This window comes from Carassius carassius, chromosome 34 (genome assembly GCF_963082965.1).
Source record: "Carassius carassius chromosome 34, fCarCar2.1, whole genome shotgun sequence".
NCBI classification, from domain to species: domain Eukaryota; kingdom Metazoa; phylum Chordata; class Actinopteri; order Cypriniformes; family Cyprinidae; genus Carassius; species Carassius carassius.
In genome coordinates, this window is record NC_081788.1 from 3,942,396 (window position 1) to 3,960,322 (window position 17,927).

The following is a 17,927-nucleotide window of genomic DNA, read 5'->3' on the forward strand; positions in this document are numbered from 1 at the left end:
GTTCTCCCAGCTGAATCTTTTCAAAACTGCTTGCTTTTTTAGCCATTTGTTGCCCCCGTGCCAACTTTTTTGAGACCTGTAGCAGGCATTAAATTTTAAATGAGCTAATTAAGTGGATAAAAGTGTAAAATTTCTCAGTTTAAACATTTGCTACGTTATCTATGTTCTATTGTGAATAAAATATTGGCTCATGTGATTTGAAATTCCTTTAGTTTTCATTTTATTAAAATTTATAAAACGTCCCAACTTTTCCGGAATTCGGGTTGTATAACTGACAAAAATATCTAAAACTCAGAAGACCTTATCCATGTCATTGCTGTTTTCATGTTTATTAATATTCTTCATGTGATGCAGAGAACTCGGCAGTCAAATCCCTTTGACCTAAAGTATTTACTTGAAGTCCCCCCTGAGGTTTAAAGTTAATGTTTCAATTATTTAATGACACATTTGGATGTTTACAGTTCTCTGATATTGGTTAATGGTCACACTGGCATGCAGCTAAAAAAATGAAATATTTCAAATGTAAAAATTTAAGTCCCAAAATATCTCAAAGTTATCCCGAGGTAGTCAGAATACATGACCTAAAATTAGTAATATAAATTACATTACTGACTACAGTTGTCATATAATTGGTAAACAATAAAAGACTACAATTCATAAGTAATCTACCCAGCACTGTCTATATATTATAGATAAGTGGATTGCGTAAATACTGTTACTGCGCATCTGCAGCGCGCTTGAGTACTTCCGCTGGCCTGTGCGCTGGTCATGTGATCAGCTGCGCTCCAGCGGTGCTCTGCTCAGTCTGCAGGAGATGATGGCGTCCTGTGGAGGCTGTTTGTGTGGTCAGTGCTGCTGCAATGAAGGCGACACAAGTACACCAGAGGAGTTGGTATAAAATATTTTATGTGTGTTCTCTGTTTCCTAACGCAAAACGCCTTTTGAGTGAAACGTGAGTTCATTCTGACGCGGTAAACTATGTTTCATCTGTTGTCCGTCACCCAGATTCACTGTAAACAGTCTGATGTGAATCAAGTGTAAAGTTAACATGAAAGTCTAACTGTTTCTGAATCTAGTCTGCTCATAGTCTAGACGAGATTGTTGGTCGTTTTTGCCAAGTGCAGCAGTTTTGGACAATATATCACCAAATCATTGTCGTCAGGTTATGAGACACACCCTGTATTTCTTGATGTTATGATGATTAACCTGATTTAATATTGTCAATGTGTTCTTTATCGTTGTAAATAAATGCTAATATTGTTGTCAAATCAGGCATTAATCCTGATGTGATCATTTGAAATGTCAGAAATGTGCTCAGAGACAGTCACTCCATTGTTTCGAGACATCATCTGTTCGTTTTTGAGATCCTCAGAACCTGTCTTTTGCTTGTTAGACAATACTGGGTGAAACCAGAGAAGATGAGGATGAAATATTGCCAAGAAAAGACTATGAGGTTAGTGAATCATGGACGCAACAGATTATGCTTTCGATAAAATCAATACTAAGGCTTGAAACATGATAGGTCATCTCTCACAGATATGTTGAAAAAAATATAAATGCTGCCTGTCTTTATTCATATTTGGGTTTTCAGAGTTTGGATTATGACCGATGCATCAATGAGCCATTTTTGGAGGTTTTGGAGGGGTTGGATAATAAGGTAAAGCATGTGAGGTGGTGTCTTTATTTGTCATATATTCGTATGAAAGCAAGTCCGTTCACCAAGTGTATTGTTTTACAGAAAGCCAGAAAGTATGAAGCGATAAAGTGGATTTTGGTGTTTGCAATCGGAGTATCAACAGGACTGGTAAGTTTCAGGGTGGTTTATGCACCCAAAGTCGTTTTGAAAAGGGTCACGGCACCAATACAAACACTGCATGAGGTTTTTATACCCTACAGAGAATGAGATTTCTAGCAAATTATAGATCTCACTACTTCATTTGCCTAAAATCAAGTGTCACTGGGATATAATGAAAGAACGATATTAGAAAACAAGAACTAATGTCCTTGTTTTCAGATGTGAGAATACAATAAAGTTTGTACTCTCTGTAGTCACTTATATCAAGTCTCAGAGCTTGGCATTTATGATGGAAAAGTGTTGTGTCCACAATATTAGAATTGTTTGGTATTATGTCGTGTTTACATTTAATAAATACAAATGCCTAAACCTATATTTAAACTTTTATATTTTTTTTATATATACATTTAAAATTCAAATGTACTTAATCCCTCCAAAACGAAATAACGAATTATATTAAATCCCGTAAATATTATTCCAGAACATTAAGGCTTTTTTTTTTTACTTCAAGATTTTTTCTGGAGGTCAAATACTGGACATTTGTTTGAGTTCCACCTTCCTAGTATTCCCGTGGTCCAGTGAAATGGTGATATTTTTGGTTTCTTTCTGTTCAGACTGGGCTGTTTGTTGATTTCTTCGTGCGGCTCTTCACTCAGCTGAAGTTCAGCTTGGTTGGACGATGTATCTTTTCTGCTCAGTGCTGTGTTGTGGTTTGTGTCATTGTGCTCTGTTTGCTGAGACCTTGACGTGTGCTTCAGCTGTGGAGGAATGCAGTGAGAACGGCTGTCTAGTTCTCTCTTTACTGGAGCTGCTGGCTCTCAATGTGATGTTCGTGTTCATCTCCGGCGTTCTGGTGCTCGTTGAGGTAAGAACAGCTCTGGCTGATATGTTAAAAGTCATTACACGGCACACCAGAGGAAAGCACCTCACATTAAACTCATTTATTTGAAGTATTTCACTGATTAACATTTACATTACTGCATTAAGCGGAAGCTTATCTTACAAAATAGGATTAAAGCAAATCATCAGAGAGCCAACATTTATTGTAGCACTGATTGCCAGATTTATTAGACTGCTAGATTTGTTTCTATTGCTGAAAGTAAATGCAAAGTGTATTTTATAGAAATTTATGCGTAAAACATTTTTATAATAGTATTTTAATAGCCTGTGAAGCTGATGTGGCAATAAACTTAAACTCAACTTTTTTTTTCTATTGCTTTATATTGAATATCATTCCAATATATTCCAATAAAAAAAAAAAAAAAAAAAAAAAAAAAAAAATATATATATATATATATATATATATATATATATATATATATATATATATATATATATATATATATATATATATATATATATATATATTAAATAAATAAATAAATTATATATATATTAAATAAATATATATATATAATAAATATATATATATATATATATATATATATATATATATATATATATATATATATATATATTTATTTAATTATTATATATATATATATTTATATATATATATATATATATATATATATATATATATATTTATTTAATTATTATATATATATATATATATATATATATATATAATTTATTTATTTATGTAATATTTATTTATTTATTTATTTAAATTATTTATTTATTTATTTATTATATATATATATATATATATATATTTTCAGCATTTAATCTAATATTTATTAATAATAATGTTTTGTGTGGGGAGAGTATATAATCCATCTGTTTGTCCTGTTTAATAGCCGGTTGCAGCTGGGTCTGGTATCCCAGAAATCAAAAGTTACCTGAACGGAGTAAAGATTCCCGGCATCGTGCGGCTGCGGACCTTCATATGTAAGGTCACCGGAGTCCTGTTCGCTGTCGCTGGAGGTAAAGACGAGGGAAACCGTCTGTATCGGCACAGAAACAAATCTGTTTTAGATTCAGATTTTTAAGAAATGTGTGTAAACTGGCCTTATTCTGGTAACATGTCAATGAATTACATGCAGCCAGATGACAGAGAAATGCCTTTTAGAAGTAGTTATATGCTGATTCAGTGTTGTCTTTATCTCAGGACTGTTTGTGGGTAAAGAGGGACCAATGATTCACAGTGGAGCGATATTAGGAGCAGGGCTTCCTCAGGTACTCCTCCATATGCTCATGTATTCAACACGAACTGAGTAATAAACAAAGATTAAGTGCTCTGAATGTTACCAGGTGATTCATTCATGCATCATCTTTCTGCTCACAGTCATATTCAAGGTCTAATGAATGCATGATTGTTTCTCTGATTAGTTTCAGAGCATCACCTTCAAGAAGATCCGCTTTCACTTTCCCTATTTCCGCAGTGACCGGTGAGCACTACATCACAGCAGCCACTACATCATTACATTACATTGCACAAAATAAATGTTAAATATTAGTGACATTCAAATTTGTCTACTGTGTTTGGAATTTGCTTATTTTTAATAACTAAAATAAAAATAGCTATATCGAGACAGATATTGTTATCGTGAAATTAAATTTGACGTACTGTTATCTTTAGAGAAGCGTTGTATATTATACTACTTATTATAATTATAAAATAAATTATATATTAAAACATCTACATCTCTACCAGGAATATGTATCAATCAAGTAAATGGGGTCAGTTTTGATTTCTGTTCAGGGACAAGAGGGATTTTGTGTCGGCGGGTGCAGCGGCTGGAGTCGCGGCTGCCTTCGGGGCACCTATAGGGGGCACCCTCTTCAGTCTGGAGGAGGGGTCGTCCTTCTGGAACCAGGCCCTCACATGGAAAGTGGTATGTGGATATATTATGTAGGGTTTTGGCGATGTATTGTTGGTGTGTGCTGAGAAAGTTCAGTTTATACTTCTCTCTCTGTCTCTTATAGTTGTTCTGCTCCATGTCTGCCACTTTTACACTCAACTTCTTTCGTTCTGGGATCAACTTTAGTAAATGGGGATCCTTCCAGCTGCCTGGCCTGCTCAACTTTGGAGAGTTTAAGGTAGAAAAGCTACAGAAAACAACATTAAAGCCCCTTAAATACATGCATTCAGGCTGTGTTGTGGGGTGTAGCGGTACGGATGTATTCAGTAAGTCAGAGGCAGTCATTCCAGAAGGACAAACACACGAAAAGCTCGTTTTGGCTCATACTCTAAAAATGGCAATCTCAAAAAGCTATACAAAATTCTCTGTGGTGTATTTTGAGCTAAAACTTCGCATTCATACACTGGGGACATCAGAGACTTATGTTATGTCTTGTAAAAAGGGGCATAATAGGTAGACAGCCATCTGCTGTCAGAAAATAAATGTGCATTTTCATTCAGTCCATCTGCTGTTTTTGTTTTCTACAGGTGTCTTATGTAGCATAACTTCACAGATCTAAAGTCAGACCATTGTGTTTTTGCTTGAAATCTTGAAATTCAAATCAAGTACAACTGCTCATGCTTACTTGTATGTAGTGCTGCTGTCTGTTCAAGATAAATGAAAAAATACATTTCCTGTTGTACCGAACTCGTAGTGAACATTGACCCCAAAACCGATGTACGCACCGAACCGTGACTTCTGTGTACATTACACCCCTATTGTGTTACATATAACACGACCAACCCCAATCCCGTCATGTCATCTTCTACATGTAAATATTTAAATATTTGTATGTATTGTAAATATGTATTTATTACTTTTTATTGTGAATGATTCATTATCGATTCATGGTATTCTAAATAATAATAATAATAGATATCTTATTTATTCATCAAATTGAATGAAATTCTTGTAGCAATTATTATTATTATTATTATTATTATTTTTAATCTGATGTCAACTAGGGGAAAGAAAAAAAAGTTAACCAATGGCAGAATTTAATCATCACTGTTTTAGCCTGCTTTTGTAGTTAAAGGTGCTGTATGTAAGATTTTGACTCCACTAAAGCATTGAAATACCATAATATGTGGATACCATAATATACATACAATAATATGCAGATACCATAATATACATACAATAATATGCAGATACCATAATATACATGCCATAATATGCAGATATCATAATATACATACCCTAATATGCACATATTTAAGAAACATGCTAAGTTAACATACTTGTTTGTCTGAAAAACTATGCTACAGTCAGTTATTCTCCTTTGAAAATGTGTGTTCCGGTACAGAATTTCGGTTTCTGTTTTGGATTCTGTAACCTGCCCTCTGCCAGTTTACCCAATTATATTTCAGCAATTGTATTTTTTATTTTTATTTTGGGGTTGCCATTTGGCAGAAAACACAGCGTATTTCATTGCATCCATCATCAAGTGCATTCCTTCCTGTTGGTGTCATCAATCTGGAAACCTGCGTGTGCATCAAGTCTGAGGAGGAGCAGTCTGGCATAGCCAGACCTGTACACTGATGGCTAAAGGTCTGGAATCTGTGGCAGCGTTCATTGGCCAAGGCCCACCCATGAGACCATTTGACGGACATGTCAAACAACCAATCATGGATTGTTTCATTTTAGCGTCACGTTTTGAGGTTTAGAAATGTCGGCACAATAACAGACTGGTGCGTAAAACTCTTGGACGCACTTTAAAAGATTCTGTGCTGCGAACTTTAAATATTTCACATACTTTGAAATATCCAGCATTTAGTTGATCCTGATAAGCGCTTGTCGTCACAGTTGTAAACTCGACAGCATTCTTTTTTCGTGAAGGGGTTTGGAGCCACGGCATCTTTGTTTCCAAGCAGGTCATTAAAGAATGCGTCACACACGTCTACTGGAAATCCTATATAATTCAATGCAATACATAGTTCAACCACTTGGTGTCAATCCTACATACAGCACCTTTAATGCAACCTTTAAATTAAAATTGTTGATTAATGTGATGCATGTTACAGCAATAATAATTAATGAAAGCTATTGAGATAAATTAACATTATCTTGAGCTTCAGCCTTGGCATTCGATCACAATTTTGTGTTTACTTCTAATTAATAATTGGGAATCAGTTAGGTGTATGGTGTTAACTGTTTGTCTTTCTACAGTGTGTAGATGGAGATAAGACATGTCACTTGTGGACGGCAATAGATTTGGCATTTTTTGTGTTAATGGGTGTGGCAGGAGGTTTGCTCGGCGCTCTTTTCAACTGCATCAACAAACGCCTCGCAAAATGCCGCATGAGAAATGTTCACCCCAAAGCAAGATTCACCAGGTACCCGAGAGAGATCTCTGTTATATGGATTTAGTATTGAATAAAGCTACTTAAAACAACTGGAGAATATCAGCGGTCAGATAACAGGCGTTTGACGCTGTATTTGTTTGACTGGCAGGGTGCTGGAGAGTCTGCTGGTGTGTATGGTGACCACACTCGTGATCTTCGTGGCCTCAGTGACTCTGGGGGAGTGTCGAGATTTAGGATCCACCAATAACAACACATCAACACAGGTCAGTCTCAGACCAGCTTCCTTTCTCTCTCCTGACTTCATTCATTCTTTCATTCTCTCTTCTAACTCTACGCTAATCTATTTATCTGGGTTTCACTCTTTTGCTGGGCTTTTTTCTATCATGATTTCAACTGATAGTGCTGATATTTCTGGTCAACTTTGTCCCTCAATATGGCCAAGAACAGCTCGATGGTGAAGGAAGATAACATTCGACTAACATATATAATGACCAATCGCAGTTTGTTTCTTTTATGTATCACTTTTGGGTGGGTAAAACTTGACATAAGCAATCAGATAGCAATGATGCTGATTTAAGTTTCACAAACCTTGAGTACAGATGAGGAGATCACTGTAAGTAATTATAACTTGCTGAGCTGAAATAGCAGCAAGCTACCGTATTTTTCGGACTATAAGTCGCACCTAAGTCTTAAAATACGTCATGACGAGGAAAAAAAAACCATATATAAGTAGAGCTGCTCCGATCACGATCGGCCGATCGTTAATGCGCATCTCGTCAGTAAAGCCGGTTCTCTAATCAGCGGTAAATTCCCTCAGGTGAGTGATTTCACATAGAGCAGCTGTTACTACACAGAGCCGTTGTTAACTGAGAAGATTCGCAAATCGACGTTCATTTTCAGTGTTTATTTGCACATCTTCTCAGTTAACAACGGCTCTGTGTAGTAACAGCTGCTCTATGTGAAATCACTCACCTGAGGGAATTTACCGCTGATTAGAGAACCGGCTTTACTGACGAGATGCGCATTAACGATCGGCCGATCGTGATCGGAGCAGCACTATATATAAGTCGCACTCGACTATAAGTCGCATTTATTTAGAAACAAGAACCAAGAGAAAACATTACAGTCTACAGCCGCAAGAGGGCGCTACAGGAGCATTGAGCAGCATAGAGCGCCCTCTCGCAGCAGTAGACGGTAATGTTTTCTCTTGGTTCATTTCTCTTGGTTCATGTCAAATTAATTTTGATAAGTCGCACCTGACTATAAGTCGCAGGACAAGACATGATGTTGTAATTGATGCAGTGTGTGGTCTGGCATTGTCATGTTGGAAAATGCAAGGTCTTCCCTGAAAGAGACGACATCTGGATGGGAGCATATGTTGTTCTAGAACTTGGATATACCTTTCAGCATTGATGGTGCCCTTCCAGATGTGTAAGCTGCCCATGCCACACGCACTCATGCAAACCCATACCTTCAGAGATGCAGGCTTCTGAACTGAGCGCTGATAACAACTTGGGTTGTCCTTGTCCTCTTTAGTCCGGATGACATGGCGTCCCAGTTTTCAAAAAAGATCTTTAAATTTAGATTCGTCTGACCACAGAACAGTTTTCCACTTTTCCACTCACAATTTGTACAGTGTCCAACTTTTTTGGAATCGGGTTTGTATATATATATATATATATACACTGTATATAAGATATACAGCCTGGTTCACATTGCAGCTAATTGTTATAAAGTTACAACTTGCCAGTTTGAGAAAGCTGTGCCTTTTTGTGTGCATTATGCATCAGACAGTTTGTAAGTGCAGTAATGGTTTGTTTTGTAGGGGTCTGTAAACGAGGAGGTGAACTCAACCGTACGACGCTTCTTCTGCTATAACAACACATATAATGACATGGCAACCCTGTTCTTCAACCCTCAAGAGGTGGCAATCCACCAGCTCTTCCACCAGAACGGTAATAAAATTTCATGCAGCGATAAACTGTGTTTGCGATCAGTTTTTGTTCAGGTTCTTCAGAGGCATTTCAGAATATTTAGCTTTAAGCCATAAAATTTACCCCAAAAAATGAAAATTGTGTAATTTACTCCTCCTCAACCTGTATTAGAGCCTCTTGATTGTTTTAAAATTCATAATCGTGTTATTTATTGTGGTCAATATTGAGATTGCAGTTAAACAATGAGTTTGGAAACATCATGCATTCATTTAGTTGTTTAACAGTGGAGTTTCGTTGAACTTCAAACACACTGCTGTTCAAAAGTTTGGGATCAGTGAGGTTTTGAATGTTTTTTTTATGCTCATCAAGGCTGCATTTATTTGAACAGAAATACAGAAAAAAAATGTAATATTGTGAAATAATATTGGAATTTAAAATAACTGTTTTCAATGTCAATATATTGTAAAATATAAGTTATACCTGTGATGTAAAGCTGAATTTTCTGCATCTTTTCTCCAGTCTTCAGTGTCCCGTGGTCCTTTAGAAATCATTCTTGATGAGCATAAGATATTTCTACATAAAACACAAAAGAAATCACACTGAGCCCTAATGTTTAAACGGGAGTGTAGTTCAGCTCAAAAAAAAAAAAAAAAAAATTGAAATATAAATTTGAGGTAAAATACAAATCGTGTTGATTTTTCTAAGAAGCACATACCATTATTCTAACCCCTTTCTGTCTCTTTCTCCCTCCTTTGTCTGGTTTTGTTGACAGCTACCTTCAGTCCCGTCACACTCTCGCTGTTCTTTGTGCTGTATTTTCTTCTGAGCTGTTGGACGTATGGTGTGTCTGTTCCCAGTGGTCTGTTCGTCCCATCTCTTCTCTGCGGAGCTTCACTTGGGCGCCTAGTGGCCAATGTCCTAAAAATGTAAGATTTATTCCAGTTTACAGTCTAATAAGAAATATCAAGGGCACCTGTTGGAACAGGACACATACATTTATCATGTCTTATGCATCATAATTTCTCAGCCCACACTGGTATAATGCTGTTTTTTTAATGTGTGTAATTGCAGCAACTTTCACATGCAAATATATTCGGGGACCTTTGCCTTGATTGGAGCAGCTGCCTTTCTAGGAGGAGTGGTCAGAATGACCATCAGCCTGACAGTCATCTTAATTGAATCGACCAATGAGATCACATACGGACTTCCCATTATGATAACACTGATGGTAGGAATGCAAAAATCATTATGACATTATATCTGAAATCTGATTTTGCTTTTTCTTTTTTTTTCTTTTTTCTTTTTTTATATGGGAAATCATCATCTGGGATGTTTGTGTGATTAATGAATCAAATTGTTTAAATTATAGCAGACTCCATCCTTTAAGAATGTCTTCCTAATATAGCAAAATCAGAATTTAATGAGTTAAAACAACTTACTTAAAATATGCACTACTAGCTGGCATTGTTTGTCTGTCAGGTGGCCAAGTGGACAGGCGATTTCTTTAATAAGGGAATATATGATATTCATATTCACCTGAAGGGAGTACCGCTGCTGGAATGGGAAACAGAGGTCGAGATGGACAAGTGAGACTTATTACACATTTATTACACTTGCCACAGTTTGTAGCCCAGAAGTGTTTAAATATTAAGCTACACTTAATTTCATATCTTTGTTGCATAGCATTATTTGTCATCTAATGCAAGTTCTAAGAAAAGTATGATGTTTTGATTTATAATGCAATGATATTCATTCATTAAGCGTCCAAATACTGTATGCCTTCTTTTTTTTTTTGTCTTTTTTTCTTCTCAACCGGATTGTTATATACACAGTTTTTGTCTGCTGTGACTTATTTGTCTCGCTTTTTATTTATTTATGTGATTTTCTCTTCATCTCTCAGATTAACAGCCAGTGACATCATGGAGCCCAACCTGACATATGTGTATCCTCACACTCGTATCCAGTCTCTGGTCAGCATCCTGAGGACCACAGTCTATCACGCATTCCCCGTCGTCACCGAGAACAGAGACAATGAGAAGGAGTTCATGAAGGGCAATATCCTCATAAGCAACAATATCAAATTTAAGGTACAGCCCGACACCAGACTTGAACTACAGCGTTTTGACCACAAGATGGTGCAAACAGACAGGGTTGTTTTTTGTTGTAGTTTTTTTAATTTTGTTGATTTATAATGAGAGAACTTGAGTTTAATCGTGAGGACGTTTTATTTATCAGTCCATTCTTTAGAGTTTCAAAGGTTTAGCTAAATTGTACGTTTAATTTATTTGTTTCTTGTTTTAGGCTAATGAGGCCTAAATAACGGGAATGAAATTATACAGTGCCTCACGTTTTACTAAAATAAAGGAAATAATTCATAAATCATGGAACAATTTCTTAATCAGAGTACAGACATATACAAGAAGTTATCTGTCAAAATAAAGGACAGGTAACGAATAACAAAAATCCATGTTGTTTTATTTAAGGAATTTTAAAATATAAATTAAAATATAGGCCTAATATATGAAAATATTGTCATTTTGCATATTAATCCATGTAGCCTAGCTCACTAAAATAGGCTACCACTTTTAATGCTCCGATGCAAAGTAAACCACAATTTCTTTTTAATAATATAACACATAGTTCATATAATATAAATAATACTGCACACCTATTAAATGCGTCAAATCTAAAATATGGTTTAATACCATGTAGCTTGGAGAAAATATAAGCACAGGCTCAACCACAGGCTTGACATTTATCCTGCTTGAATTCGTTCAAAGAAATCCACCAAAATTAAGTACCAAACTTTCATCTGTGAATATTAAATATATTTAAACTACAGTGTTTTTCCTTCATTTTCCCCGACTGCAGCCGTCAAATGTAACACATCAGCGAGGGAAAACTGACGTCTATTTGCGAAAATGTGCTTTAATGCGCTTGTTTGAAAGCGTGTGGTTAAAGCGCCACTCAGCGGTCAAAAGCTGCAAATGCATTTTTCAGATGCCGTGGCGGCGGTACCTGTGGCTGTAGAAGGGGTTTTGGTTGGCCACCTACTGTAAGCGATGGCTACAGTTTTGAAGACAACTGAAAATGCACAAAATCACCATTTGAGCATTTATGGCATAAAAAAAGTTTTTCTTATTTATTTTTATCTTTATCTTAACTTTATGTAAAACAATATTTAATCCACTCTCCACTTTCAAAATCCTAAAAAAAGTGTAATTTCAATATTTGGTTTTACTTGGAATTATTTCACATTATTGAGGTGAATTGCATTGTGAATGTGGTTACATGTTGCCTTTAAAATTACTAGAAACTCAGAGATTATGTGAAACAATAGCTGTACTAAACACTCCATTATTCCATGAAACTCTAGATGGTGCAGGCTAATGTGTCCTTAATGTAACTGATGATATTCTTGTCACAATCTGATTGGTTTATGTTACATATGCAGCCAACGAGCTGCTTTAAATTTAAATGGCCGATTAGCATTCGCTTGAGCAGTTACTCTGAAATCCTCCACCTTCCCCAGCTCCACCTTTATAGATCTGCTACAGGTTATTGTATATGCTATTTGTGCAGCAGCAGTATGTCTTAAATATTCAAAGCACCATATCAGCTTATGTATTGGCTGTAGTAAGTTCCTGTACTTTCTTGCAGCAGCAATAATCTACAAATACAGCAGCAGCAGCAGCAGCATAGCAGATTTATTCCACCAAGATCATATACATTAACTTTGTCATATCCCTCACCATATTAAAATCTGTTGTCATGACAGAAATATATATATGTGTGTGTGTATGCATGTATGTATGTTGGTACAGTGTTTAAAATTGTTTTAATTCATTAACATTAGTTCATAATATTTTTACAAAATATATAAATTGATGTTTGTTTATAGTACATGAACAAATGTCCTTTTAACTTGTAAAATTGAATGTACTGTAAAATTTTACAAATAATTATTACTCTTCATATGTTTAATGTATTAATAGTAATAATAGTAGTATTAATAAATGCTGTAATATGATTGTTCATTGTTAGTTCATGATACCTAATGCATTAATGTTAACAAATCAATCCTTATAGTATGTCTTTTTGTTTCCCGTCCTTCAGAAAAGCAGCGTGTTGACGCGTGCAGGGGAGCAGAGGAGGAGATGTCAGTCCATGAAATCATACCCGTCAAGTGAGCTGCGCAACGTGTGTGACGAGCAGACCGCTGTGGAGCCGGCCGAGGAAGGGCAGGACATCCTTCAGCAGATGCTGGAGAGGAGGTCAGGCGATGAACTTTGACCTTTCACCTCCAGAACTATTATTATCACCCTGTTCCTGCTGAAAAGCATAGATCTTAAGAGAACACGGAGTCGAACATTACACAAGACAGAGTTGTACGACAGTACTCTGCATGTAGTGGATATTGTCACAAAAATATTTACTCCATATTCTGTACTTGTATAGTGTTTATAGCTAGAAGTCCATTAGATTGTATTCAAGGTTTCCTACACCAAAAACAGCATTTAGTGACACTTTGAATTTAAAGGGATAGTTCACCCAAAAATGAAAATGTGATGTTTCTCTGCTCACCCCCAGGGCATCCAAGGTGTAGGTGACTTTGTTTCTTCAGTAGAACAGTTGAAGTTTAACTCAAACCGTTGCAGTCTGTCAGTCATATAATGGAAGTGGATGGGAATCAGGGATAAAACATACAATAAAACAAATAAAAAAAACATGCACAAACAAAACTAAATTAAACCCTGTGGCTTGTGATGATACATCAACGTGTTAAGACATGAAATTATTGGTCTGTGCAAGAAACCGAACAGTATTTTTCTTTTTTTTTTTACCTATTTTTTACAATCCTGAGTGCGTTCTCAAGCAGCAGGTGCGAGAGGAGACTCATAGACTCCGATCGCAGACTTATAAGTACATTACCACCACCTATCTCTCAAGTGGACCATTGACACACCTAATTGAGATTGTAGATAGTGTCAATGGTCCATTTGAGAGATAGGTGGCGGTAATGTACTTATAAGTCTGCTATCTGCCATAAAGCAAGAAGAAGACGCACAACATTTTTTATTTTATGTTTTAGTCATGATTCCCATCTGCTTCCATTTTTAAGACTGATCGACTGCAACGGTTTGTTTTAAAACTCTTTGTTTGTGTCCTGCTGAAGAAACAAATTCACCTACATCTTGGATGCCCTGGGCGTAAGCAGAGAAACATCACATTTTATTTATTTTAACAGGCTTTTTATTCCTTTGTCTTTAAGACTCCTATTTATAATCCAGGGCAGACCTAAATATAGGCATACATATAGCATGTTCCTTCATGCTGTTTATTTTTAATCAGTGATGTTAGTGGACCGGGAAGGAGCTTTGAATTGTGACAGTATTGTGGGTGAGACAAATGTTTGTTTATTTTCTCCACGTGAGTCGTTTAAATGCGTCTGCTGTCTGTTGTTGTTGTGGTGGATGTTGGCAGACATGTGCCGTACCCAAACCTGTACCCGGACCAGTCTCCCAGCGAGGACTGGAGCATGGAGGAGCGCTTCCGGCCGCTCACCTTTCACGGGCTCATCCTGCGCTCACAGCTCGTCAACCTGCTGATCCGCGGCGTCTGCTACGCTGAAAACCAGTCGGTCAGTGTCCGTCAGACCCCTTCTCCTGGAGTCTTCTCTCTTCCTCCCTTTTGTTTGGTCTCTTCCTCGCTCTTCTCCTTCTCTCTTGCCTTTATTTTCTTCATCTTACGCTTTCCGTCTTTTCAAAGGCGGTCAGACCATCACTTATGATTATAATAATATTAATTAAATATAAGGCCACTTAAGTGCACTTGGAGAGTGTGCATGCATGTCTGTTTCTTAACATGCTTTTAAAGAGTGCACTTTGTTATAAAGTAAAAAAAAAAAAAAAAAATGAATCGCCTTCGATAATGAACCTGATATTGCGTAGCTTGACAGTGACATCTACGGCTCTGTCTATTAAATGCCGCTCCATTTGAAAGCAGGTGATGGCGATTTAACGCTAATCACGAAACCAGATCACTGACTAAATATTCATGATCATATCATTAGATATATCGCCCAGCCATAATTGTAAGTATTATTTTATAATTTTTTGGCATGCTTTAAAGAAGTGCACTTGATGCGTTGACTAAATACTAAAGCACATGTAATGTATTTGATTATAATGTTAAATATTAAGTGCTAATTGATATTACATTTAATACATTTTCACTTTTTACTAAATGAAAGATATATTAAAATACATGACATGAAGATTTTAGTAGAAATTATATTTAAAATATATTTTAGTTGCCATCATTTTAAGTCCTACTTAAAAGTGGTTAAAAAAGCACTCATTGCATGTACAACCCGAATTCCGGAAAAGTTGGGACGTTTTTTAAATTTTAATAAAATGAAAACTAAAGGAATTTCAAATCACAGGAGCCAATATTTTATTCACAATAGAACATAGATAACGTAGAAAATGTTTAAACTGAGAAATTTTACACTTTTATCCACTTAATTAGCTCATTTAAAATGTAATGCCTGCTACAGGTCTCAAAAAAGTTGGCACGGGGGCAACAAATGGCTAAAAAAGCAAGCAGTTTTGAAAAGATTCAGCTGGGAGAACATCTAGTGATTAATTAAGTTAATTGATATCAGGTCTGTAACATGATTAGCTATAAAAGCTTTGTCTTAGAGAAGCAGAGTCTCTCAGAAGTAAAGATGGGCAGAGGCTCTCCAATCTGTGAAAGACTGCATAAAAAAACTGTGGAAAACTTTAAAAACAATGTTCCTCAACGTCAAATTGCAAAGGCTTTGCAAATCTCATCATCTACAGTGCATAACATCATCAAAAGATTCAGAGAAACTGGAGAAATCTCTGTGCGTAAGGGACAAGGCCTGAGACCTTTATTGGATGCCCGTGGTCTTCGGGCTCTCAGACGACACTGCATCACTCATCGGCATGATTGTGTCAATGACATTACTAAATGGGCCCAGGAATACTTTCAGAAACCACTGTCGGTAAACACAATCCGCCGTGCCATCAGCAGATGCCAACTAAAGCTCTATCATGCAAAAAGGAAGCCATATGTGAACATGGTCCAGAAGCGCCGTCGTGTCCTGTGGGCCAAGGCTCATTTAAAATGGACTATTTCAAAGTGGAATAGTGTTTTATGGTCAGACGAGTCCAAATTTGACATTCTTTTTGGAAATCACGGACGCCGTGTCCTCCGGGCTAAAGAGGAGGGAGACCTTCCAGCATGTTATCAGCGTTCAGTTCAAAAGCCAGCATCTCTGATGGTATGGGGGTGCATAAGTGCATACGGTATGGGCATGTTTTGGAAGGCTCTGTGAATGCTGAAAGGTGTATATAAAGGTTTTAGAGCAACATATGCTTCCCTCCAAACAACTTCCCTCCAAACAACTTCCCTCAATGCCCAGACGTCTTCAAACTGTTTTGAAAAGGAAAGGAGATGCTACACCATGGTAAACATGCCCCGTCCCAACTATTTTGAGACCTGTAGCAGAAATCAAAATTGAAATGAGCTCATTTTGTGCATAAAATTGTAAACTTTCTCAGTTTAAACATTTGTTATGTTATCTATGTTCTATTGTGAATAAAATATTGGCTCATGTGATTTGAAAGTCTTTGTTTTCATTTTATTAAAATGTAAAAAACGTCCCAACTTTTCCGGAATTCGGGTTGTAATATACATTTAAACTGTTAGATGTTGTTTAATTCCAAATAAAATGCAAGTAAAAAAAGTCAATTTGTATGCAATTATAGTCTTTTAAAGTTTTTGATTTGCATAATAAGTAAAAAACGTAGTACTGTTCACCGCACTATTAGACACAACCTCTCTCTCTGTAGAGTGCCTCGCAGCCACGGCTGTCTCATTCAGAGATGACCGAGGATTACCCACGATTCCCTGACATCCAAGATCTGGACCTGGCCCTTCTCAATCCACGCATGATTGTGGTAAAGTCCTCTTCAGCAGCTCATAAACTAGTGCTCTGCATGTCAGTCATCTATGATGTGTTCTGTTAATTGGTGTTAATTGGAAGTGTTGAAGTGCTCTTGTTGTAAAGTGAGTCATGCAAATGATGACAGTTTGTTCAGCGGTCTCTCTCAGACATAATTAGCCTAATTGTATGATTTTTTTTTTTGTTACAGGACGTGACTCCTTATATGAACCCCTGTCCATATACAGTCTCTCCAAATACACGCGTCTCCCAGGTTTTCAATCTGTTCAGGACCATGGGGCTTCGACACTTACCTGTAGTCAGTGCTGTGGGAGAGGTATGTCTACCACACAAACATTTCAACGTGTCGATGGAAACACAGTGACAAAGAAGTATAGAAACAACCTACCGTGATTTTTCCTTGATTAGTTTAATGTCTTTCCCCTGTCATAATGTTCTTGTGCTGGATGTGTGACTGTGAGGGACAGAGAGACACTGAGAGCTGACATTATCGAGTATGTCACTGACTTTGAAAAAAAATTACGAAAACACGGCTTGAGAGTTCAAAGGCATTCTATTAGGAGGCAGTTAGCATGCCCTTATCATAAAAGCAATGATAGAAAAAAAATACCTGCGATCACAAATATGTTATTAACTTTATATACAGCCGTTTTGAACGAATCGTTTGACAGAATGATTCAGTGAATCATGTATTAAAACAGGGACTTGCTGCCACCTACTGGCAGTTTTAGTCTCATATTTATTCATTTCATATTATTTCATTTATTCATACAGAACAATATTGTTTAATAATCTAAACAAATCCCCCATTTCAGGCATCAGAAGGAAAACAGAAATAAATTAGTTCATTTAAGAAGGCTCCTTTTTTTGTTAAAATAAAAATGTTTGAAAATTAGACACATTTTCTAATCATTGTGTAAAGTTAGCTATAGGTCCCCACCAAAATTTTTTTTTTTTTTTTTTTTTTTTTTTTTTTTTTTTTTTTTTACAATTAAACCACTGGTAATTATTATATTACTACTATCAAACCTTCAC

General features: G+C 36.3%; 1 protein-coding gene across 1 annotated transcript in view; it reads left to right on the forward strand.

Annotated features, from left to right (window-relative positions):
• Window positions 1-817: 817 nt before the first annotated feature.
• The window catches only part of LOC132115075 (H(+)/Cl(-) exchange transporter 6-like), a 20,566-nt gene continuing 3,456 nt past the window's right edge, over window positions 818-17,927 (forward strand). Inside the window, exons 1-22 of the mRNA XM_059523477.1 lie at window positions 818-892; window positions 1,394-1,453; window positions 1,592-1,657; window positions 1,739-1,804; window positions 2,410-2,476; window positions 2,554-2,660; window positions 3,556-3,682; window positions 3,867-3,934; window positions 4,088-4,146; window positions 4,461-4,593; window positions 4,685-4,798; window positions 6,829-6,995; window positions 7,114-7,228; window positions 8,791-8,920; window positions 9,672-9,825; window positions 9,971-10,127; window positions 10,379-10,485; window positions 10,800-10,986; window positions 13,016-13,173; window positions 14,384-14,540; window positions 16,780-16,887; window positions 17,083-17,208. Coding sequence (XP_059379460.1) covers window positions 818-892; window positions 1,394-1,453; window positions 1,592-1,657; window positions 1,739-1,804; window positions 2,410-2,476; window positions 2,554-2,660; window positions 3,556-3,682; window positions 3,867-3,934; window positions 4,088-4,146; window positions 4,461-4,593; window positions 4,685-4,798; window positions 6,829-6,995; window positions 7,114-7,228; window positions 8,791-8,920; window positions 9,672-9,825; window positions 9,971-10,127; window positions 10,379-10,485; window positions 10,800-10,986; window positions 13,016-13,173; window positions 14,384-14,540; window positions 16,780-16,887; window positions 17,083-17,208 — 2,508 coding nt within the window. The remainder of the gene's footprint in view (window positions 893-1,393; window positions 1,454-1,591; window positions 1,658-1,738; window positions 1,805-2,409; window positions 2,477-2,553; window positions 2,661-3,555; window positions 3,683-3,866; window positions 3,935-4,087; window positions 4,147-4,460; window positions 4,594-4,684; window positions 4,799-6,828; window positions 6,996-7,113; window positions 7,229-8,790; window positions 8,921-9,671; window positions 9,826-9,970; window positions 10,128-10,378; window positions 10,486-10,799; window positions 10,987-13,015; window positions 13,174-14,383; window positions 14,541-16,779; window positions 16,888-17,082; window positions 17,209-17,927) is intronic.